At 37.9% G+C, this 25,682-nt stretch overlaps 1 protein-coding gene across 4 annotated transcripts in view; it reads right to left on the bottom strand.

The window, feature by feature from the left end:
• Nucleotides 1–6,608: 6,608 nt before the first annotated feature.
• The window catches only part of CA10 (carbonic anhydrase 10), a 206,399-nt gene continuing 187,325 nt past the window's right edge, over nucleotides 6,609–25,682 (bottom strand). For 3 of the 4 annotated variants that reach the window (XM_075441361.1, XM_075441364.1, XM_075441362.1), the window contains 5 exons: nucleotides 20,753–20,848; nucleotides 18,385–18,457; nucleotides 11,192–11,346; nucleotides 8,688–8,862; nucleotides 6,609–7,838 (listed from right to left, as the gene is read on the bottom strand). In XM_075441361.1, the coding sequence (XP_075297476.1) occupies nucleotides 7,816–7,838; nucleotides 8,688–8,862; nucleotides 11,192–11,346; nucleotides 18,385–18,457; nucleotides 20,753–20,848 (522 nt within the window). In that variant the 3' untranslated portion in view covers nucleotides 6,609–7,815. The other variant, XM_075441363.1, reaches the window with a different exon arrangement.

The raw sequence follows: 25,682 nt of genomic DNA, 5'->3' as shown, positions 1-25,682 counted from the left end.
GGCTGAGCTGTCAGAGCAAGAATGGCGCAGGTGGACGAAGGGGGCAGGCGGGCTCTGAGCTGAAAGCTGGCGCCAGGGCTGTACGTCCACAGTAAAGCTGTACCCCAAATGCCATTGAAACCTTCTTGCATTGCCTCCCTGGTACAGTGTGGTGAAAAAACAAAGTTGAATGGTGGTAGGTCTTCAGTAGAAATTACCTGTTTATTAGAAGACTGGGTGAATTTCACCTCCTCTAATTTTTTTTTTTTTCTTTCCTTGGCTGTATCAGTCTACCAAAAAGCAGAGCTGCATTAACATTTCAGTTCAGATCCTTTAGCATCCCTGCAGAAATTTTACCTAGGGTAGCAACTATGTCCTCTGGCATTTCCCATGCTTACAGGAAAGTATGACACCTATGAAGAAGTTATCTCAATTTCTATTTAAGATAAGCAACATGTAAGGAGGTGGGGAAAGAGTCAATTCACAAAACTTGAAGGCTGATATTAGTCTGTCCCTGCTTCATCATTTGGATTCTGAATTAGTCTGGGATTCATCAATACTTTTAAAAGCCAAAGTCCTGTTGGTCTGGTCTGTAATCTGGGCTAGATGATTTAAGATCTCAAAAGGGGATGTTTGGTTTAGTTCATGTGCTTTAAGGAGAGGCCACACAGAACAATCCCTTGTCACTGCTTACAGTATGGCAGAGTTTCAGGGATTTAGTTTTTAACGCAAGCATTTAAGCTGGCCATCTGTCTTGGAGGAATGTGGACAGCATTTGGGTGAAATGTTTGTCAATGGAGTTCCATTTCTGTAAATTTTTCTGCAGCTCATAGAACACACACAAATAAATGTTTGATGACCAAGGCTTCTAGTATGGCAAAACTTTGGCATGAATGTCTGAAAATGTCACTGTTCTTCGTATTGCTGTCAAATTTTAAATTATGCCTATATTATCATATCATTAAGGGAAAAATTCAGGACAGAGGGAGAACATCAATTTTTTTGCCTTTGTAATTCTCCTGAATTCTGTTTTCTGCTGTTACGCTTATAACTTTCTGTGTTGTCTTAATATACATTTATAAGTTTTTTATCACGTATTTGAATATTAATAGGGTGTTTCCTCATCGTGTTGACATATTCTCACCTCTTTACCATGTGTAGTTTACAATCATTTATGCATCTTGCAAGTTAAATTTGGCAGTTTATACAAGAATCTTTTAGGCCATAAGTCTGAAGTGCTAGTGTTAGAGAATTTCTCTTTATATTTCTCTATCAAATGGTCAACTGCTTAAAAAAAAATAAAAAAATTAAAAAACCCTGAATAGTGTCTTGTGGAGATGTATACAAAAATGGCACCTTATTGGTCTTTTACTTTTTGATCTTTTCATCAACTTGATGATGAATTTACTAGTGTTGTAGGTACAACTCTTCCTTTCCATTATTTGCACTTCAGGGTGGCAGGAACCCAGTAATATTTTTATAGTTTTCCCAGTGCTATTTTTTTCTTTTCCCAGAGACTCAGTCATTGTACAACCAGGTGTCACACACTTCCTGTGATTTTTTTTTTTAATGGTCAATTCATCTTTTCATTCAGTTCCCCACTCCTCCCTGTTCTCTCCTTTTTCTCCTTTTTCCACTCTCTCACAGTTTAGCATGCCAACAGATTTTAGTGTAAAGGATTTTGTTCAACTTAAACTGTGTGACTGTAGCCAAAGGACCCTCAGCCTATACAGGGTGTTTAAACAAACTTCAAATTTGACTCAAAATCACCACTACGATGGAACAAAAATAGCAGGAATAAACCTTGAACCATCTGAAAATGTGGAATGTCCTGAATCTTGGAGCTTGGGGGATGTTTGGAGGTGAGGCGCTGTCAGCAACACATTCTTGAGACCTTGTAAGATGCAGCCTCGATGCAGGTGAGTCAGGGTGCAACAATCATGTTTACAGTGGCTAATAACTCCTCCTTCATGATTTGTATTTTGATTGCCCTCTTTTTTTCTTCAGCTAATCCTGCCATCATTGTAACGTAAGAGTGAGGTCTGCTTTCACATTCAGACATTAGCTTTGCATAGGTTAAGTCGCAAGCAGTCTCGACTAAAGCAGAGGTGTGCAGCAGCACAGCGAGTGAAGCAAAGCACGAGACGTTTCTGGCAGACTGATTTCTTTGCAGAGCACTAGAGACAGGTTCACAAAATCACCTGATACAGCATCGGAAGAGGCACATCCAGAACAGAGTCAAGGAATCGGGAAGGGCATTCTGAGTATGACTCAGCATTGCTTTCCCTTGCTGCCACATTTCTGCAATATGCCCTGGATGCCTGAATGTCTCAGAAAATAAGATCTCTTTGCTAGATGTTGACTGTCTCCTTGTGCTTGGAATAGCCCCCCAAAGGTCGAGTTCATAGCCTTACCCTTTGTTCTGGGGCGACTATAGTATTTTTGCAGCTTTAACTTTGTTTCACTTGCATTTTCTTTTGACTCTAGCTCTTTCTTTCCTTACAGGGTGGGAACATCTGCCTAAATTCATAAACTGTGTTGATTTTTTTTTTTTCCCCCCACTCTGTTTTTCTAATACTTCTTCTAAGGATTTTTTTGCTCTACTTAAATACTAAGGGTTATTTTTCCATTCTTAGAAGATTTATTATCCTGTTATTCATTTTCTGCTCTGAGTATGTGTTTGACACATCTTTAGTTATTAGAATAGAAGCCTGACACTTTAGGAAACAGAAAATGTTTGCCTGCATTACACTGTGCATTGTAAATGGTTCTTGTTCTTTGCTGTGCAAACAGGCTCCTTGAATAATTTTACGGTATGCTGTTAAGAACTGCAGTAAGCCATTTGCTAGTAAATCAACATTTCTTACTGTGAACGCTCTATACTTTGTCAGCCATTACATCTAGGGAATAAAATCTAATAAAAAAAAAATCAAAACATGGAATAGTTATGGCTGATCTCCCTGAAAAATTTATACTATTTTGAATACAGGAATCAAACATCTGGGAGTTTTTGGGTGGTGTCCAGTACTAAAGCTTTGAGATGTACAGCAGAACATGCAAAACATCTGCCTTTATGCTGCATTTCTTGTCTTTGCAATAAAGTACACTGATCATTTACAGTTTTCCCTTCAGTTTCTCACTTTTGGGGAAGGTTCAGCTCCTGAAAGCAGAGGCGAAGGCAAGTTTCAGCTTTATTTTCAGATTGTGATGGAATTTTGGTATTGTTAACCCTGAGTACTTTAAAAAATAAAAGAACTTACAACACTTCTCCTCCTTACTATTAAGAATCATGAAGAATACCTTAAATGTTGGAGGGGTTTTATTTGCTTTCTGGTGTTTGCCTTTTTTGGTGAAATCATATCCTGCTTTCCAGCTTATCTTCATCAGTTAATAGATGTAGCCGCTCTTTTCATATAATTATTATTTTTTTTAACGGCAGCTGAAATGTGTAGATTCCAGCAACAGTTAATATGAAGAGACTTGCCAACTTCTGTATTCTTATGGCAGTATTGTTATGCTGTGGATTAAACCTTTACTGCATTGCTTGGATCTGCTTACAATTTTGAAAGGGAGGGCGAGTGTTGGAAGTGGCAAGGCTTAAAATCTCCAGAAAACGAAAATTTGGAGAGTAAAGGCAGGGTCTGTCAGAGCAGGATGTATTCTGAAGTATTATCCTAAAGCTTCTTTTTTTTTTTTTTTTTTTGTTTTATAACAATTGTTTTGAGAAGTCTTATGGATTGAAACACCATTGGATGTAATGTACTTAAACCAGTGTTGGCTGCTGGGCAGCCCATTTCTACCAGGCTCCCAGCATCTCAGGTGCCTGACAAACTAATGTCACAAGAGCAGCTGTTACTGTTGATGTTTCTTAAGGCTGAGATATGGAATGGTGTATGGATGCTCAGAGCAAGCAGTGCTGTTCATAAGAATGTGAACTGAGGTGATTTTCAAGTTCCTCTGATCTTTGCTGGCCAACTTACCTTTTTGATTGTGTCGCTTGTCTGGGTTTGAGTTTCTGGTTCAGTACGGGGGAGTACAGCCTTGCACACCTTCAAGTGTAATTGTTCCCAGCCTTGCTGGAGGCTGCCAGCGCCTTGATCTTAGGTCTCAGTTTTTCAGCACCATTTCCCTTGCCCTCTCTTCTTTCAGAGTGTATGTTTTATAGAAAAGTGAGAGGTTTTAAATTGTGAGACGGAATGTTTTTAGATTCATAGGAGTTTGTTTTATAATAAAATATCCAAGCTTCCAGTCAGATCCTTGAGATGTTTTCTTGTGGTTGAGCTTTCAAGGCTGGAATAGAATGTTGGAAGGACAGAAATGTCTGGTATCTATCCATATGATTATGCTGAAGGTCTTTGTTTTCTGTCTTCATCTCACAGATCCTGTTTAGTTCTTATTTTCTGTATAGAAGTAGTTTTTCCTTTTGATTAATTTAAAGGAAAACCTGAGCTTATTAAATTTGGCTAGGTATTACACTTCTTTGAATACTACGTGAAACACAGTATTTTACAGTACTGTAAATTTAAATTTTCCCATGCTTTTTATCATCAAATGAGCTTGATAAGTTTAGTACCTTGTTTGATATCACATTCTTAACTGTGATAGCAGAAGATCAAACCTGAGCATTTCCTTCCAGTATTAGGTTCTTAAAGTCTGTCATCATCATGTCATGGCAACCTGATCCTGCCTGTGGTGTTGATTGTTCATCAAGGACCGCTGCCAGGTATAGATTCCCTGCCAGGTAGCTCATGCCTGTACTGAGCCTTATCACAGGCAAAGAATCTCATTGATAATCTGGATGGCTCGGGCAGGGATGAGGATCAAGGCTACAAATTCAGCTCTTACTACAAAGTACTGAGCTCTGTGTGCAGCCAGGTTTCTGGGGAGCCTTGTGGACAGAAAGCACTCAAGTTGGAGGGATTTGTGTGTGCACGTGTTGCTGTGCTGCGTAGATTCTGAACACTGGAAGATTGTCTCTGTGCTGGTTGTTTGATACTCAAACTTTATCTTTTTGCTTAAAGGCTTTGTGATAAGCTGTGGCTTTCTTTGGATGCTCAGTGTCTCTTGATGCAGAGAAATGAGCCTGATCTGAAAAACTGGAGCTAGATGTCTGGATTTGAGCACTGAAATGTGAGAAATATGGAAGATATTTCATTCAAAGCTTTGGTTTGGTCTATTTCTACTCTAATCTAGTATTAAAACAAAAACCTAAAGAACTCAAGGCAAGTGGAGTTCATTAGCTCACAAAATGGAGCTGGAAATGTTGACAAATATATTTGTGGTGTCCCAGTACGATTGCTTCATTTCTCTGTTTGCAGGGCTTCTATACTGCAGCCTCACCTAATCCAAAGCACAGCATGACTCCTTCCTAGGACCAGTCCCTTCTATCATATCTCTCCCTCCTCTAAATCCCTTCAATCAGCTTTCAAAAAAATGGAAAATAGGTTTTATTACTTATTAAAAGTTTTATAATGGAGGCCTGGCTTATCTTCCCTACCTTCTGTCACTGACAAACTTGGATCAACAACTGCTAGATATTTGTCCAAAAATACAGGTTGAAGCATTGCGGACTTTGTGCTCTCAGTAACTTTACTCTACAACCTTACCAGTCCTAGGAGAAGCTTCAAAAATCCCAAACCACCCAAACAAGTAGTGGAAACTATCCTGACACCACAAGTTTAAAAGTTAGAGATCACTATGGCAACTCAAAAATATGAGATGTGTGTGACTTGTGTTGGTTTTGATTTTTTTATTAGCTAGGTAAATCTAAGGTGAAAATTTTTGCTTTTTCACTAAAAAATTTCAGCTAGAATTTGACAATATTAATTTAGAATGTAATAGTCGCTGTGTGACATTTCTGTGGTTATGTTGTGGATTTTTCAGATCACTGTACGCTGTTAAGCTGGTATATGGAAGCAATTTGAAATGCTCAAAATAAAATAACTCGGGGATCAGGTACTGTGTACGTGCAAATAGAATCCTGGGCCAGGGTCATCAGCCAGAACTCTGCTACAAAAACGGCATCACTGTCACAGCTCGTCTAGGCCAACTGCTGCTCTTTCTCTAATGTTTTCTCTCCACCCTTCACTGAGCAATTAAATGGTTGACAACTTTGGATTCCTTACAGGAAATACCTTACAGAAATCTACATCCATGTACCTACTTTGAGAGTCCCCTGCATGCCAGCCCATGCATGTCTTCACTTTCCTTATAACTTTCCCTTTCATGTCACAGATGAACTCACACAAGATGCAATCTTTTCAAACTTCTGTCTGCAACAGACTGAAGAGTTTCCCATCTGATGCCACCCACACTGTTCTCTTTAGCCAAAGACGAAATAATGTTTGTCATGTCAAAGCTAGTTGGCCTGCCACATCTGTAACTTCTTTACCGTGGTTCAGTTCCCTCACGCTTCTTGTAGTGTCTATTTTTCAGTTTGGTATAAACAATTCATTGGTCAGGCATTGTACTTCTCTAGCTTAATTTTATTTTTCATGATCTTCAACATGCTATGGGTTATAAAGTGAGCATTAGGAACAGAATAGCATAAGGTCTGACCACTCTCCAGATAAAAATTTAAGAAGAAAAATACCCCTTAATATGCAAGAAGGTCAAACATGCGCTATGTGAACTTGTTAAACACATTTATTGAGTTCTTGACAGTAACCAAACACAGTGAATGACCGTTATAAACAAGAAAAAAGGCATTTGCTTTTACTTGATCAGCTCCTGCTTTATCTGTAAAGAAAAAAAATCCTTTTCCACCACCAATTTACAGGACTTGTGTGATTTGAATTTGTTTGTCGCAATAATGGATTCAGCAGGGAAAACAGCAATTTTGAACTGAGCTATGTTTCAACTGCTTTCTGCTTCTGAGTCCAGCTCCTATTAATGTTGGACCATAAAGTGGAGTTAAAGTTATACTAGCTTTAAAGTGCATTCCCAATTGCCATTAACTCACATCGGCTGCGAACAAATAAATGAAGTGAAGAAAAAAAAAGGGGGGGGGGGGGGTGGGGATAAAAAAAAAAGAAAAACACAAATAATGCAGCCACAAGTAGTAGAGGCTTATTATTTCAAAAAGGAAAAATAAATCAAAGCAAGTTTACTAAATTAATTTGTTAAACACATTTATTGAATTGTTAATAGTAACCAACACAACGTATGACCTGTTGTAAAACAAGAAACAGAAAATGGATCAATTCTAATTTTGGCAAATCCTACTACAGATATGTGACAAGGAGGGAAATATTTCAATTTCCTTTATATTCTGCAGTGATATATTTACAATACTTATCTCTTAAAGTCTGTCCCTCTTTTAATTAAATGAACAGAAAGATCATAACCTAGAAATATTTCCTCTACAGTCGTCTTGTTCTGTCTTGTCAGTATCCATTAATGACAGTGAAATGAGAGCTTTCCAAGGGTTACTTGGCACACAGAACACAACTCCACTTTGATGCTGTACCGAGCCACCTTTTTTCTTTCCTTTTTTTTTAATAATTTGAGGGAGGGTGGGAAAAGAGGAAGAATTTCATATGTACAAAGGCTGAAAAGTCTTTAGTCTGTGAAGCTAAATTAGTTCAGGAAAATTGTATCAAAATTGTAATCACACTTACTGTAATACTGTCTTTTTACTTTTGTTTTTTTTTAATTACCACCAATCATATGAATGAATTTTTAGTTGAATTTCCAACATGGCAGCTCTCTTCCTACAGCACATTTGCACGTGCTGCCGCGAACCCAGAGAGAGTGAGGTTGGGTGCATTCTAGATTATGTCAATTCACAGTAGTAGCATTCCACTGAGGTTATGGGTTCTGCCTGCTCTGTCTTACTTACTTGAGGAGCCATTCATTTACTGAAAGGAAAGAGAAACAAAACAAAACCAATTATGCTTTAATAAACTCCAAATGTGAAAATGGCTGGATTTAATACAGTATTAGGCACTTAAACTGTCTTGAAAAAGCCAGGAGGCTGTTTCCTCCTCTTTCTGGAAAAGAATTAAACCTGAATGACTGTTTCTTTGAAGTTATTACAACTCAGTCACCAGCCTTGTTGCTGAAAATGTGCTTTCTTTTCTGCTCTTTAGTTGTACTCCTTGAATTACTGGTAAGAAGGCACTTTTACACCATTATCACAGGTAATGTAACTGTGTGTGCATAGGATAGAAGATGGATAAGATACATCACAGCTCAGCTGCAAGCCCCCAGTTGTGGCAGTAGGACTCTACCAGCAGGAGGCTGGGTTGGTTCCTTTGTTTAATATCCATGGCATAATACAAAACTCTCCAATCTGGGTGTTTGTTATGGTGTGTAACTCTAAAGTGAAATTTATTCTATTGTTTGAGATCAGCTGTCATCAAGACTAGCTTATCCCCCTTATTTTTTTCAAAGGTGGTTAAAAAAGAGCAAAAAGCACTTTGTAAGGTGAGAAGACTTTAAAATGAGGCTAGAAAACTGAAGGCCTGTCCTATCTGTTTTTCAAAATGTATTAGATGTCCCAGATGGGGTTTTTCATGATTTTCCTGCGTGTTTCTGGGCAAGTTTCCTCACATGTTTCAAAGATGTAATGTCTGACTCATACCATTAGTCCCCCAGATCTGGAGTTTCATCTGTTTTTATTTGTATGCTTTGCTAAGAACTTGGGTTTCTCAAAGAAAAGAGCTCAGTGTAAGCAGAGAAAGGATTATTCTGGAGGTAGAACGTACCTCTATACTGTAGTTTCTGTGCTCTATTGTTTGGACAATCTTTTCCCTGTAAACTAAAGTTGATATTAGTTCGGATACATCGATTGTTGAGAGGCTGGACTGGTCTGAAATTGTCGCTCATGCTCAGAAATATCTGTGATGGCTGATTCTGGCTTAGCAGTCGTAAAGAATGCATCTATACAAAATACAAAACAAGGATTTTAGTACTGGTCTTTCTCGTAAATAAACAACATACAACACTATTAAATAGACTAGTTAATAAATGAAAGTTGAACAGAATTTCAGTGACTTGTAGTCAGTGGTGCGTTGAAAGAGTTAACTTGAGGTAAAACCGTTCCTTCCACGGTCCTCTGTTTCTGAGCCCCATTTTAAATGAAAGTAACTAGTTTTGTGGGGAGTAAATGAAAATGGTATGAGGTGTCCTTGGCTGCTCAGGAAACAAATGGAATCCAGAGTACTGGATGGCAGCAGCTGATGCAGAGAAAATGAACTTGATGAATTACAAGAGCTAATTTCCTAAGTTTTGTAGCTATTAGTGTAGATTGCAGCTGAGAAGACACAGCTTTGGATGATGGTACGCAAGACCCAGGCATGGCCAGTCAGGATGGAAAGGACAACTGATAGTCATGCTGCCGAAGTAATGAAATTAATGATGGTAAAAAGTGAAATCCTCTTTCCATTGACAGGTCTGTCTTGATTCTGTCCGTGCTGTGTCTGGTAAACCGGCCTTTTGAGATGGTTTTATAGATCAGCAGTAAAGGAATTACTGAATCATTCATGATTTTCAGTGCACCCAGCAGTGGTTGGATGTAAACTATAGGCAGAGAGCAATGGTTCTTATGATGACTATGGAACTGTGTTGAAAGCATGTTAATTGGTTCAAGTCAACCAAAACCTTTCAAACTTTGTGTAGGAAACTGGAGGAGGGGGGAGGAGGGGGAAGATGCAATTTGTAAATCAGAAACCCTCAAAATATTTTGGTTTACAAATATAAAAAGAAAATCATTTCCATGTCAGTGTACAATTGAAGAGGCTTGGTTGTGGCTTTTAATACCTAAATGGGGAAATCCAGTAGCTGGGTTTTACATACTGAAAATCTTCTACAGCTTCCAGGAAAAACTTGAGCTGTGCATTACTATTTCAGTCAGAGTACGTAATGTAATTAGTAAGTATTCCATGAAATCAATTTGCAACACTAATAATGGAGGATGTAACTGACCAGTAAAGCATGACAAGGAGTAAGTATCATGAAATTATAACCCATGGGTACCAGTATGGGCTAGAAATATTCTAATCGTTGTTTTGTACATCAGCGTTGTAATTAAAAATGTTGCTTGTAGGAAAATGTTCAGGTCCTCTGCTTGAAAAGCTCAGAATGTACAGCATGTCTGGCTACGCTCAGCTGTGTCATTCTCCCCAGCTACCCATTCAGAAAAGAAACAAAGTGCTTTCTCTGCATCTAGAGAAAATTGGACAGAAGGAATATCACAAAGATAAAACATATCTTAGGCTTTTAAAGTCGTCTTATTTACAATGTTAATATGATTTTAAATTCCAAAGTAATATTTAGAGTTGTTCTATCATTCCTTGTTTCATTTCTCAGGACAGATTGCTTCTGCTGCATGCTTGGGACAGGCAGATGGTGGTTCAAGTATTCCTTTGGGATTCTAGCACGCAAGAGAATAGGTTTTAGTTCAGCTCACAGCTCCATAGGCAGCTCACTTATGGAAGCTCTGGAGAAGGCTGCAACTGGTGTTAAATTTCTTGTTTTCTGATGTTAGGCCTTGGTTTGCAAGTCATACAGAAATATAGTCTTTATGGCTTTTACACTGGCGTGTTTCCTTAACAGGACATTTTTGACTATGAAATTAAATGTATTTTCTTTTCCATAATTTATCCTGCTCCTTTCTAATAGGGGCTTCAATTTGTCAATCTGATTTTTCTAAAAATATTTGTAATGTCTATCCTGCCATGTCACTTGATACCAGAAAGTACTAGCTGATTTTTTCAAGAAGGCCTCATAAACTGGATCTCTGTCACATTAATGTGCTATTGACATGTATTTAAATGGCCACAAGTGTCACTCACAATTTGACTGTTTCTTTCTGACCTAAGAATGGCCTATTTTAGAAAAATAACAGAGGTTATTAAGTATAACACTGCTATATTTGTTTTAGAATCCCCGTATGTCTATTCACAGAATCATAGAACAATTAATTTTGGAAGAGACTGCTGGAAACAGTTTGGTTGAAACCCTCACTGAAAGTAGGGTCCACCACGAAATACCTCTATGTGTGTATACATACTCAGAGAGCTCTGAATAGTTAATATTTTTATTTTGGCAGAAAACTCTTCAATGCTTTTGCAAACTGTATAAATTGCAGGCAGAGATCTCTACAGGAAAAGGTTGATTCTGATTTTTGATTGTGAAGCTACAAATACATACGTTTAAAATGTTCTTTTGTACCTATGCTAGATCGAGTAATTTTTAAAATTATTTTTACCTGCATCCTTGTTATGTAGACAGGTTTGTTCATTATTATCCAGCTTGCCGTTTCATAGCAGGGTGGAATTGTCATTGACCCATCATACGTAATGAAACTAGAGGTCTCTGGATAAAGTTCCTCAATATTAAGCCCCTGTAGTAAGTATGCATCATCTGGAGAATAAAGAAGGAAAACAACTGACACAAAACAATAGCTTCATGAAAAAAAATCCCACCCTTTTTATCCCACCTTTTGTATTCCAGACCTTCATCATCAGTTTTACCAAAATATGAAGTGTAACGAACGTACATTTCTGAATGCCCCAGCAGTTTGGACAAGAACAAGTAACATGAATTCACTAATCCTGCCTGGGTTGAGCTCTGCTCTTAGATGCCCATGCACACCTTCTGTGAGTTTAGCAGTAGCATTCACAGTCAAACTCTGAATCTCATTTAAGAACTGGAGTTAAAAGCTGCTTGAAGTTGCAGTTATTGATTTAGATGCAGCAGTCTTTGGAGAATGTTGACTTACCGTATTTGGGAGTGATTAACAATTTTTGCTCAACAAAGCTTTGGGAAGGCCAGGAGTGTTAAAACTTAATTTCCATTCTACCACGGGAGGAAGTTAAGGTTAATGCGTAATAATAAAGCTGCTCAATGAAGTCTGCTGGCCTTGCATGTGCACAGTGGGGTGGATGCAGTGCAAGCTTGCTCAGAATGTTAAAATCGAGGTAGAAAAGTATGCTGGAAAGCAGCTTAGTAGGGTCCCTGCTTTTATCCTAAGTCTCCCTGGGAATTCACAAGGTATCCTTCTGCAACAGAATTCACTCTGTGGACATGTACTAAAATATGATGAGATATGGTATATCTTTAAAAATTCATCAGAGTTCCTCAGCCTTTTCTGTACTATGTGCATTATTTCCCTTGTGTAATGCTGGTCCTACAATATTTTTGGCAGTGCTGTCAAAACTGGAGCTCAGATTTTCCTGCCAAATCTTAGGCTGTAGGAGTTCCTTAATAGGAAATACTCGGGGATATACACGTTTTATTTCTGATACGCTACTGCTATCGTGTATCTCAGAGAAAGCTGGGCTAGTTACAAGTCATAATGTTGTGAAATGTCTTTGAATGCTTTCACTTGCATGTAGTGTGTCAATATGGTTCATTTGCAGAGAGTGAGTGCGAAACTTGGGCAAGGAAATCTCCATACTGAGGCGTGTTTCCCCTTTCAATATGCAAGAGGAACTGGTGTTGATGTTATGGAAGGCAAGGAAGATAGTGCAAATAAAAGAGAAGATACGGTTCAGACTAAAGAAAGAGGTTGAAAGTGCATGTTTTCAGTTAATGTCAATAATTTAGGCATTTCTGTTGGATTCTTTGATGTTTTTTGTGTACCATTTACTGTAAGTCTAAAAAGTGTTTTGGTTTTGTGACCTTTTTTGTTTTAAAGCTTGGCCATCGGGAAAAGATTGTAAATGGAACCAAGGAAAGAAATATGAATGATCAAGGAAGCATATAAGGACTAAAAAAGAAACGAGTACTTTAACTTGAACTTAACGTACTATAGCTGAAGGACAACAGAAAATCCAAGATGACAGGCAAAGCAAATGTGACTTTTTTTTTTTATTTTGACATAGTGTAGTCAACATGCTACAGGTTTCTGGGGTAGCAATATTAGTGGCTACAGCATCAGTTAGTCTCAAGGGAAGAGTGTAACATATATAACACATTGATCACTGCCTTACAGTTATTTCATATTTTAAATGTGTTTGTTACTTTATGATACATAATTTTGGCACGTCCTTTCAAGTTCATCAGAAATACAGCCTTCTGCCGTATTCTTGCACTTTGAGCCAGGGTAATTGCCATGCCATACAGCTGGATCCATACAGTAGAGGGGAAAGTACTAGTAGTGTCTCGTAGGTGGCTGACTGTCCCCCTTTTTAAAATGCTCAGCCTTCACTGGCCCATGGCCTGGGATACAGAGTCTTAGAAAGATTTTCCAGATGAAAGTGCAAAACCATCGCTATAGTATTAGAGTCAAAATGCTGTTAAATTTTAACAGGTAGAGATGACTGATTACACTTATGTCCTATTCATTAAAAACATTATTTACAGTGCAGCAGTAATTTTGCTAGAATTACATGAGAAGAGAATGAATGTGTTTTTTCAAGCCAATGCCTGTTTTCAATGAGTCATCACACATTTTTCCCTTTCCCACATGAACATCCTGTTCACTATTTATCGACCATGGAGAGAGTGGTGTGTTAACTCCAAATGGCACGGAATCAGTCAGAATAGACAGATTCAAACTCTAAGGGCCAAATCTGCTTTGTCATATCTATATGGACTTGGTTGGGCAAAAATGATTTAAACAAGGTAGAATTTGTCCTGAAAAGTTTACTAGGAGATGGAAAGCTAAGTAAAGACTAGTACAAGTGAGGGATATTGATGGTATATATATTTTGTGTGTGCTGCATTCTAGTTGACTTATTTGTATTCAGAACAGTGCACAGATTATTAACAATAGAACTACTTATCAAATGGAAGATACAGAAAAAGATTTACTGCTGGCATTAGTGCAGGTAATCATGGGGGTTTTGTAGTTGCCTCGCATTGCTTTAATAGAGAATGTAATTTGTTATTTTGATATGGGCTTTTGTCTGTGGATTTACAGTGTTTAGTCACTCTCAGAACACGATAACACTCTGGGGGTGGAATATTGCATGTAACACTGTGGGAGCAGTGTGGGGCATGGTCCGCCTACTCCTTCAGGCAAGCCCAACCTGTTCCAGTGCTTTCGAGATCAGGAGAGATGCTCTGTCCTTGGCCTTATTGAGCTTCAGATCACCTGCTTAGGTTACCTTGTTTGCATACTGAGGACCTACAAAACATGTGGCCATCTCCCCCACCAGCACCCAGCAGCGAAGTGGCTCCAAACCTGGTCCATTGACTCTCTCTTCATTTGGAATATATTTAAGGAGACATAACAGAATAAGCATTTGGTTACCAACTTTTTTTCCTGGGAACAGCTCTGCTGTTTCCCTTCCCCATATTTTGATAAAGATTTTCCATTTTGGAATTGAAACAGAACTGGTGAGTTTGCATTAATACTGGACTGCAACACTTTAACGTCTTGTCCTATTTATTGCAAGTATGTAGTTCAAAATGGACAAAATCAACATGGGTGATCTCTGGACAGTAATAAACTTCCTTTAATAAACCCATCCAGCATTTACTAGATTCTCAGCATCATTCCTATCTACAGCTAACATTCTGTTTATCTTGATCTGCTTGTGCCTTAGGGCGATTTCTGAACTCATGAACTCTTCTCTATACAAATTAGATTCCATCAGTTTTCACATTAATTTGCATAAAGGCCTTGACTGATAATTTTCTTATCAAATGATGGAAATCCTCTTCTTTTATCCCTAGACTTGTAATAGGTGTGTAGGGACTGCTTTCACAGCAAATTCTATGTGTGTTCTCTTTAAAACAATAGTATTCATAGAGAATATATTATTTACTGAATGAAGGAAGGTCCCTTTGATTTTTGAAGTTCATATAATGATAATCCAAAAAGGGAAAGTAGGGTTCTAACTAGATTAGATTTACAGGGTAAGGAATGTAGAGGCCCTTAGCTTTTTTTAATCCTGAAACAGAATTTCTCCTTCTACCAGCCTTCAGAAGTCACATGGACCCAGACTGACAGACTCATTTCGTGTACCTGAGGGTTGTCCCTTGGGGCCTGGTTTGAGACAGGAGCCGCAAGAGCTCAGTCCTTCAAAGAATGCACTGAAACATGAACCTTGAAAAAATAGTCTCTTACTTCCAGAAATCTGAATCTTGAGCTTTTTCAGGATAGTATCTTAAAATCGGATTTTATTAACTTGTACGTTATCTATAAAGTAGCTAAAGATTGAATTTGAGGAAATGCAGACTTTTACAGCTCTTCTGTCTACCTCAACAGGTGGCAGTATTTTGGTGGAGAATGACAAGCCCAAATTTTCATATGGAATTTTGGGAATTTAAAATGTAATTTCTTTCCAATGTTAAGCAAACACTGGGCGAAAGTTAATGTAGCATAACTGTTCTGAAAGAAAGCTAACTTATTCCCTTGAATGTCATACTTAAAGAGGAATATTAAAGCAGTTTTTCTTTAGAGATATTCATATAACTTCTGACTAATGCCTGTTTAAAAGAACACTTGTTTCAACTATTTCACAGGAGATTCTTTTGCCTGTCGTAACAGAATAAAATAAGCATTTAAAATCTGCTTATAAATTCCTTGGGGTCCACTTTACTTCACTGTAACCATTACTATCTAAGAGTAGAAATTCTCCTTTTAATTCATTTTGCTCATGGAAATTTCATGCAGCGGCATAGACAGTTCTTAACTTTGTTGCTGTTCTTTAAAAAAACCCAAACTTTAGTTATGTTACAAACTGTCCTGACTCTGAACCTATGCTCCACTACTCATTCACTCCACGGTCCCCATCGAGCACACTGGGACTGGCCATTTTGTCAGCAGCCTGCTGCGTATTGACTTCATGAGTGGACCCCTAAAGCACAAGCTAAAAAACTCCAGCTGCTAAAGGCAGAGTAGAAATCCTCACAGTGTAAGAGGTAAAATTAGTTTTCAGCAATGGTGCTATAATCCATCACACAGGACAACTGCAAAATTACTTTCACTAACACTTCCACGTTCCCAATTTACACAAAAAAATTCCCACTCGATACTTACAGTACTACAGTGAGTAACCCAATACCCTGCAGAATATTATGTGCTGTGCATCTACCAAGGATTTCATTTTAACAGATAAACAGTGGTTAAGAATTAAAACAGTTCTGTTAATTGTTGATTTTGCAGCCTATATTATGTGTTTATCTTCATGCAAAATTTTATTTAGTAAACTCAAATTAGATGTGATTGGAATTGCATTTTCCTTCTAAAGAGGCGAAGAACCAATGAAAGGTTGTAGGATGCTGTCAGCTCCAGAGAAGTGGAGTGCCCACTTATAACTGCAACATACGAACAAAATATTTTGTATTGGAAGCTATGCGTGTCTGCTGGCATGGGCGATGGTTGCACGCTCACTCATGCAACGAGCAAAAGAGGCTGCCGGTGCCTTCCTGCCCTGTGGAGCTGTATATCCCTAATCATGGCCTCTCCTCTGCTCTGAGCCACCACAAGTTGTCCAATCTTTGCTCTTCTGGCCAGCCGTTGTAGCATGCAGGGCCAAGCAGGAAAAAAGACTGTGACACTCATGTAAATGCATGGGATACAGCTGCTGTGATGGGAAAAATGAGGCAGGACTTTTCTCTTATTCAGTGTTTGAGACCTGGCAGGTCTGTGTGTGCGTACATGGGGAAAAGCAGCTTGCTCAATGGTACAGTCGGAGATCTTCTAGCTGGTCCACAGACAGAAGCTGGGAATATGTAGTTTGGGAGCAAAGAGCCTGTAAAAGCCAGCCTTAACGATAATGTCCTGTTTCCAGGGTGCTGCAGCAGCAGGCAGGAAGCTCTTACAGAACAGTGTTGCTGTGTTTTTGCAAGGAACCAAGACAGGCACCTTAAAACCTGGGCTAATCTCCTGCTTCTTCCATGCAGAGGATGGAAATATTCATACTTCATACGTATCAGTATTCATACTGATAGAACAATCTGGAAAAAATGTTCTATGGGGACACCTCTCTCACCTGCCTTTCTTACAGGTATCATGGAGGAACAGAGTTTTATCACACTAGAGACCTCTTATTTGGACCAAAGACGTAACAAGATTCGTTAACTGTAAGGTGAAACTAGAGGAACGTTAGTGGGAAGAAAGGTGTCTGTTATAGGAGAGGACAAGAAACTGTCCACTTCAGAATGGGGCTGGATTGGCTCCATTGTTCAAAGTCTGTGTTGTATGGCAAGACTCAAAATCTTTCTAGTGCTCTCTTAATCAGGAATTAGTGGGTAAAAATCTGTGCTTTCACTTTAGATTGGTCTTAGATTTACACTTTTTCTTTTTACAATCCTGGCTTTGCAGGAAGGGGGAAAAGATGGAGACCGTGGAAAGAAATCAGACTATGTGCTTTAGAGACGCGTATAGAAATCTTTCCAAACCTTCCATCATAAACCTGAAGTTTGGTGACTCATTGAAGCTAAATAGACATTTGAGATCTCGCGAGTTTCAGATGCAAGGTTTTCCGGGTAACGCTAGGTTGTTGTAGAGTACACAGTGCAATATATTTAATTTCCAGAGAGGTAAACTAAAGCAAATTCTGGTAGAGTTGTGAACAAAATCTTGGAGTTCTGACAACCAGTCTCATTCCAGTTATTGTGAACAACTCTCTCCCAGATTTCATAAACAAAAGCAAAATGACAAATGTTAAGTCATAGTTTCCAGAATAAAAAATGGAGGCTGAGTTTTACAATACTTATTCTTTCAGTTTGCTATGTACTTTCTGAAAGTTGAATTCTGGTATCGTTTAACTTCTTTTATTAACTTAATGGCTACTTGGAATTCAAGTGATTATTTGACAAAGGGAATAAAGATTTCAGGAGAAAAGGTTTAATTTGTTCCATTGAGATATATGTATTTTTCATTATTTTCTCTAAAGTAGCCTAATTTTCACTGACACTTTAGCTCTGGTTTTCCACAATTTCAGTATACTAACATGGAATTATTGAGCATCATCAGTTAAAGGCTTTCCAAATGTGAATACAACAAATATACATGCTATGTTAATGTCCTCTTTATATATCCACTAAAGAGAGCAATTGTTGCATAGAAATGTCATAACTTTTTTGTACAAAAAAGAAAGCATTAGTGAATACTAAATCTACAGTTAATGATGCAATATCTTGACATAACTTGATTAGGTATAATCCAGGGTGGTCCTCCTGTTACTTTTAGTGCTAACAGTATGCAGTTTCTCCTGGGTATTCCGTGTGAATACAGTATACGTATCTATTAAGTATAACTTCATTAACTCATTGCTTGTTCAAACATAAAATAGACATTGAAGTTCAAAATTCATTTGATGACCTGATGACCTCACCAGATTATTCAGGTTCCCAAGTTTCTCATGTAGAGTTGCTGGCAATGCAAACTTTGTAATTTTTGCTCATAATGAAGTGCATCTTGTTTCAGTGGATTGCTAAATAATGTTATTTGATACTAAAAGCATACAGCTGTTAGCCATAGTAAATTAAAAAGCAACTTACTTTTATATGTTATTCTCGTTATGGTGTCTCTGTTAAGCATACGATTTAGAAATGGATTTGATGATTCAGATACCTACAGGAGAGAAAACGTACACTGTCAAAATCTTCTCACAAACATTTCCTTTCTGGAGATGTAGCTGTTCTGCGTGGGCACGCACACGCACACTTACTCTCTCTTTCCTACCACTCCTTGAAATTGTTTCTGCCTTTTTTTCACCGTTGTGGGAAGAGGAAATAATTACTTAGATATATTTCTAACAAAACATGTTAGATAATATCTAAAAATAAATCCCCCAAACCAGGTATGGGAGAACAGGATGAATAGGAATTAATGCTTGAATACAAGTGTGAGTACAGGATTCTTCTCCAACAGCTTTGATGGGATTTACAGGTGGTTATTATAATTAAGCATGATTTTCATGTAGTATTCTATAATTTTTCTGTTTATTGAGAAATATACTTTCCTTGCAGTAGATTATTTAGATTGTAAATAAGATCTGTCTTCCCACTGTTTTACACACAGGTGTGAAATGCCTGGATTTCACACACGTGCACTCAGAATTGTGCGTACATACGTGTATACATACACATAAAAAGTTCAGCCTATATTAACATAAGCATACTTAAAGAGCATTAAGAGGAAAAATAAGAGAGGGCTTAGAAGCATTGCTGTTGAGTTATGTGTTTTGTGTGTGGGGGTGTATGTACTCTATCAACAATATTGTTAATTATCAACGGTAATTTAACGGGAGATTTTATTGCATTGTAAATAGAAAAATTATTATTGGTTAGCAACAAAATCGGTTTCATGTTTTTTTTATGGAGACATTTCAGTAACTCTGTAGCAAGCCTTCTAATATCCTACTTATCTTGTAATTATTCTGTGATTATTTTTTTTTTTAATCAAACACTGGATGCTGCTGTTATACATCTAGCATTTATCCAGAATGAAATAAATTTATTTCAGAAAAGGAAAACTTCACAAAAAGTTCAACTAATATTTAGGAAAATAAATGGCCTATTGGACAAACTGTAATCCAGCTGTGTTTGACAGGCAGCCTTCAGGAAAATTCAGTTCAGGTTCCATTTTGTGGAAATTCAGATAGCTTCTCCACTTAGTTGTTTTTCTAACTCCTTTGGACATTTAAAAAAGAACGTATCTTTTCATGCTAGTGAGAAAGGCCTAGAGAAAAATATGGTGAGGCAGATTCCAAATTTTGTTGCTTGTTAAAAGAGATGTGCAACTCAGCAAGTACATGAGTGATGTACATTAGTGTTTACACTAAACTGGCATGCTGGGCAGTTTGAAGGTTTGCTTCAACTTTATATTTTTTGCACAAATTCAAGTCAAACAATTGAAATACAATAGATTTTGGATGAGAAAAAGCTAACCTAAATATCTTTCTTAAATATTAGACCTGTGTAAAAGGGCAATTTTCATACCTAATTATTCAGAATGGTTTCCGAATTGCATATTTTAATTCTGAGGTTTGTCAGGAACTTTACCCATGAAATGGGATTAGAGTGCTAAAGGGAATTAACAGATATCCAGTACTAAGGTCTGATGATAAAAGCTATTTATTTCAGTATGAAGCACTTCAGAAATATGTGTTTTTTTAGACTGATGAAACAGAAACATAATAGAAGAATATGAACATTTCTTGGGGGAAATGCATTCTTCATATGAAATGAGAGAAAAGGTTTCTCTAATGTAATTAGGGAGGTTTGAGTAAACTATTAAGTATCGAGTTCAGTGCTAGATTACTGTAATTTATAGACCTAACCATGCATCTTGAACACCTACAGGATGGAGACTAAAATATGAAAAAATATTCACATGTGTTTCTAGCTCTGTGAAATGGGAGAAATTAAGATTTATACTTTTAATGTTCTTTCAGTTCTGATAGTTTTAAGATGTTTTATATAACATTGTGCGGAAAAAAAATTATTTTGCTGACTTTGAAACACCAGCATGTCTTCAACGAGCAAACATGCCCTATTTCCCAGGGCCTCAACCTACTGGGAGAGATTTACTTTTAATTGAACGAATAACGTTTCATGAAGAAATACCAAATCTGCAAAATTAGTAACTTTTGTCATAGCCATTAAAGTGTTATGAGTGATGTTTGGGATATAAGGATTTCCCCCCCCTTTCCTCGTCCCTTTTCATCTTCCTTGCATTACACTGCAAATGCATTGGAGTAGAGATTGTGTGTTCAGTTCGCACGATGATGGTGTCTCCAGATTCCAGATCAGAGCCTCTAGGGATTGTTGGAGCACAACGAGGAGTGCAATTCCTAGATTTACAGCTCATGGGAAAAGAAGTCCATTGTCTACGTATTAGGTATTGATAATACTGAATACTTACTTTCATAAATATGGAAACTACCACCAACCCATTAGGACTCTTTGCAGCTTCTGTGACATTTGTGTACAGCTCATGGTTATAGTGGATTAGTTGAACCTAGAAAACAAGGAAGGGGAAAGACTACAATCAAACAGTAGCAAATCAGACCATACACTGTTTGCAACTACTCTCTATACACCAATTGGTTTGTATTAGGAACTCATCCATGCTTTGGATATCTTGTAACTGTGCAATTTTTCAGTGGTTTGCAGCACGCATGATTTTAATGATTTCAGTCACCATCTGGCTCCAACTGGCACAGTACCAGCACGTTTTCTTCTAAATTGCCAGTAAGTGAATTTACCCACATCAAGTTATGAATTGCACTGCAGGGGTTGACATAATTTCCCTGTTGCAGCAGCACTTGCCATGGGCATCAAGTAATCTGTACTTTTCAGCCTCAGGCCAAACCCAGAGGAGTCAGGGATTGAAATAGCTGAAGAAACATATGGGATATAGGTTTAGAAATGTTTAAACCAGCACTTGCTAAATTCAGAATACTAATATTCATTGGCTCCAGATTTTACAAACTTAGTTACCAAAGCTCCTACAGTTAGGCACTTACTGTATTATTGTTAACCAGGTTCTCCTTAGCTCCTACAGCTTTCCTTCTGCTTTTTAGTTTGATCATTTGCTGGAATTTTTAAATTATGAAGGCACAGTTCAACTCTCTCCCTGCATATGTAAATGCCTTACCCATAACAATGGTATTTCATTTGTCTGGCATCACTAGACACTGTTACCATTTATATTGCAATTTGTAGCCTCACTTTTTTTTAAAAAGACGAACAACTTTAACTCATGAGGCAGTTAAATACTTCTAAGAATTTGAAAGCCTAGTTAGCTTTATTTAGCCTAAAGACATATTTCTTAGTCTTCAGATGTCAATTAGAAAAGTAACGTCATTATTCTGGTGTTTTCAGAATTGTAGCAGCCCGATGTTCGTATTTAAAAATCAGGTGTGTCTTCCGTGTGCTGCCGTAAATCTAAAGGCTCTACATTGAAATTTCTGGACTTACATATTGTGAACAAGATCAGTACTAACTTGATCTACATCTAGTAGTCTTTTTAGCTGTACAAATGGCCAAAGCTTAATACTGCCAGTAAAGAAATTTCATCATAGTGTGCTTTCCATGTTTATAATCAGGAAAACCCCACCACAAAAACCGCTGAAATGGGGTTTAGTTGCCCGCATTGGTGACTTTGTGTTTTGGATGAATGCAGTGTCTGGTGCTTCAGTAGTGAAATACAATAGCAAGGATGATGCAAGTATGGACCTCCATATAATACCCACAGTGCACAATCAAGTTGCAAAGATAAAGCCTTGCTTTGCCATCCGAATACGTTTGTCTACCTACGTCTGTACTAGTAGTGATCTGAATTACAACAGCATCCCATTTTATGTGTAACCTATGCCATTATTATCTCAGTCTATGAGAAGTTGAGAAATATATGATGCATCTAAACTCTGGGAGTGTTCAGACAGTTCTACTTCCTACACTCCGCCCTGACTGCAAAATGTATTCCTCTTATAAGTAAATTACTCAGAATCACAAATTATGAGCTTTCCTAATATAAAAATCCACCAAGCATTGTCCTCCCACTGCCCCCCAAATCACTTAGTGATGCTGCTGAAGTGCTTGGACATTGATGTGAAAAGGGGCAGTGGAACTTCTGAAAGGAAAGAGAATATTTGTATTAGTAAGATTAGATCTTTGGCACGTAGCTCTGCTATTTACAGCTAACGGTTCACAGACCAAAAGAATAAGGTAAGGGTCAAAATTACTCCTGTAATGTTTTAATTTCAGTTACTTTTGTCATGAGAACCATTGGTTGACCTTTTTATAGTTCACACAGTAGGTGTTTTTTAAGGCAAGCAAACAAACCAAATAGGAACAAAAAAGTAAAAATGTCAAAGTAGCCAGTGAAGTAATCTACTAAATTCTGACAGCTAGGAAGCAGGATGTTTTCTAAAGGTCTTGTGAAGACTTAATGACAGCATTTACTCTATAGCGCATAGATGTTATAGGCTCATTAGTCATCACTTTGTGGTACTACTGAACTTTGATAACATCATGGTTTGGGGGACTGTGCACTCACTGAAATTTTTAGGCTTAGTAATATATTTTTCTTTTTATGTACAGCTGTTCACTCTGGCAGCCAAACTAACTCGTGAATTATTGAGGAAACAAGTGATGGAATCTGCTTTAGACTAGAATTTCTTCCTTACAAAGTCCCAGAATAAAAGTGAATTAGCTTAACTTAGTTTATCTGACAAACCAAAATGTCTAGTGCAGGAACAGGTAAAAGTAAGGACCAAATTCTCCTTTCACCCATGGAAGCCCTAAGTCAATGCCAAACTCTCATTTTTACTGATGGGACTTTTGGAAGTAAAACTCCTGAAGTATATATGAGCACATATAGGGTATTTGTCCCAGGCTCACTGCAGGGAGCCTACTGCCCAGTGCCCTTCTAGTCTTGCATAACACGTGGGCCTCGGCACATAAAAGTGTCCTGGCTCTGCTGGAGACCTCTCGATGTAAGAAAGAGACGCGACTCACTCTGTACAAAACACACACCCAGACTGCAGGTGGTCGATAGGTATTTGTGGGAATGAGTTAACAGACTTGAACTGATTAGAAATTAGAATAGTTATTTCCTTTGCTGATCTATAATTGTTTCTCTACCCCTGTGTTGCCCTGGCTTTGCAATAAAAGTCTGAGAACTCTGGAATCCTTTACCAGTGCTTTCAAGTGTTTTTAATTTCAGGTTTCCCATTCCTGTGGGTTTGTATGCCTCTGCCCCATTCTGCCTCTCCTAATCGCATCTCAGTTTGGTACTGAACTGTTTTGGAGAATGTGCTTGAGAAATCTTGCTTCAGTATAGCTTGAGAAGCTCCCCTTGCCTTGCTATGCATTATTGTTTCTCAGAGATCCCAGTGCTGAATCAAGGCAGACTTTTTTTTCTTCTGAAACCTGTCACTTTCTCTGTGTTAGGGTTGTATCCTTCCTCCCTGCACCCAAATTAATTTTAAAGCTGTTTCCATGGAACCATGGTTAAATTTACTAGGTTTTTCTTTTTTTTTTAAAAAAGAAGATTGACCATGTAAGGAGACATAATTTTCAAAGTTTCTTGTATGGAACAGACTAATTTAGAAAAGTACAAATGAATAAAGATGTCTTTGACATAGAATATTACATGCAGGATAAAATATATAATTCTCTATTAAATTCCTTCTTTAGAGAAAAATTTCTTTTAAGTTGCCTGAAATACATGTATTAAATATCACTAGAGTCTTCCAGGAAGGTGAAGCCACACAGAACTAAAATTGCTCGTATGTGAAAATCTCACTTTTTCAAATGACGACATTGGATTGCAAACAAAGCACAACAAGAGCAAACTTGTTTGAAAGTACCCTTTGGTTCTGGTTTGAGTTTCAGGGCTCAAACACAATACAGAATCTTTTTATAAGCTATTGATTTTCTTTGGAAGATTCCCCCTTTAAGATTAATTTGCCACAGAACAATGGATAGCTCTTGGTTTTCCTCGAGCTACAGAAGTTCTACTTTTCAGGGAGAAGAAGAGAATTAAGATTAATTGCTGTCTTTTAGCTGATGAAAATCCAGAATGTACCCTTGTTCCATCACCCAAGAATGTGCACTGGACCAGGAGCAGACACAGCACTTTAGATGCCTGAGGTTGGTGGTGTTGGGAATGTCAGCAGGAGCTGACAGTACGCTGGGGGTTATCTACTGAGCACCCTCTCCTCAGCCTGGTAGGCTGTGGGTTTTGGGCAAAACAATACAATAGGCTGATATTATGGCTCATGTTCTGGCCACTGTGGGGAAAACATCTAATTTCCTTTCCCAACACATGCGCGTGTGTGTTTATAATCGTAATAACCTGTTCTTTGCCTGTACTTTGATAAAGTTCAGCCCTGTGCTCCTATTGTTTGTACCAGTCTTCCTCTGCAAGGTGTTTAGCTCTCTTGATTCATCACCCAGGTGAAATGTGCATCTTTGGGCAGAGCTAGTAGCAGGATATTTTCTGTGTGGTATTTGACCAAGACGCTCTGGCTAAGCAAAAGGAGGCAGTTTGCTGCGTTGTTGTTGTGGGTGACAAAAAGTTCAGGGACTCGTTTCAGCAATTTTTTAACTTGGACAAAGTCCCTCTGTGAATTACAAAGCTCTGATCTAGTGTGCATGCATAACCCCTCTCTAAATGTTAGACCACTGTGAGATGTTCTGCTGCAGTGAGACATGGAGAAATATGAAACTGAGGGGATTTAGGGTATCACAGTACTTTACACACAAATGTTTCCACAGTGCTCTTGAGAATAATGGAATACCCTTTATTCTCACTTGAAAGCATTATAATTGAGTGCATAAACATTTTGATTCGTAAATGACGAGGGATCTAAACCACGAAGTGAATGGCAGCAGGGAACAGCCAATCTGTAACTATAATATTTGCATTATGTTGTGCCACCTGACAAACTGTTGTTATACCTGACTGAGAGCAAGCACAAAGCATGTTTCCAGCACAGCAGGGAACAAAAACAAATGAAATTGCTCACGACAAGTTAAATGTTTGTTTTGATTCTGAGTCACGGTAAAAAGTTGCTCTCGTTAAGAAAAAAATGATACATTTTTGTTTATCCAAAATTTAATAAAAACAGCAAAAGAAATATGGTTTCTGCATGGCAGGTGCCCAGTAAGGAAAATAATATTAATGAGCTAAAATGTATTAATAACAATAGTTGATATTCCACTGTTAAAATCTTGTTGCTGTCACAGGTCTTGTGAAACCCTTTGGAAAGCGTAGTAATGTCGTATCACCTAAGAGTTATTTATGGTGTTAATTTTGTGGATCTGAACAGGTACAAGATCTG

Source organism: Opisthocomus hoazin, chromosome 21, assembly GCF_030867145.1.
Source record: "Opisthocomus hoazin isolate bOpiHoa1 chromosome 21, bOpiHoa1.hap1, whole genome shotgun sequence".
In the NCBI taxonomy this organism is placed as follows: domain Eukaryota; kingdom Metazoa; phylum Chordata; class Aves; order Opisthocomiformes; family Opisthocomidae; genus Opisthocomus; species Opisthocomus hoazin.
The sequence above is the reverse complement of the archived record's forward strand: the minus strand, read 5'-3'. Positions and strand labels throughout refer to the sequence as shown.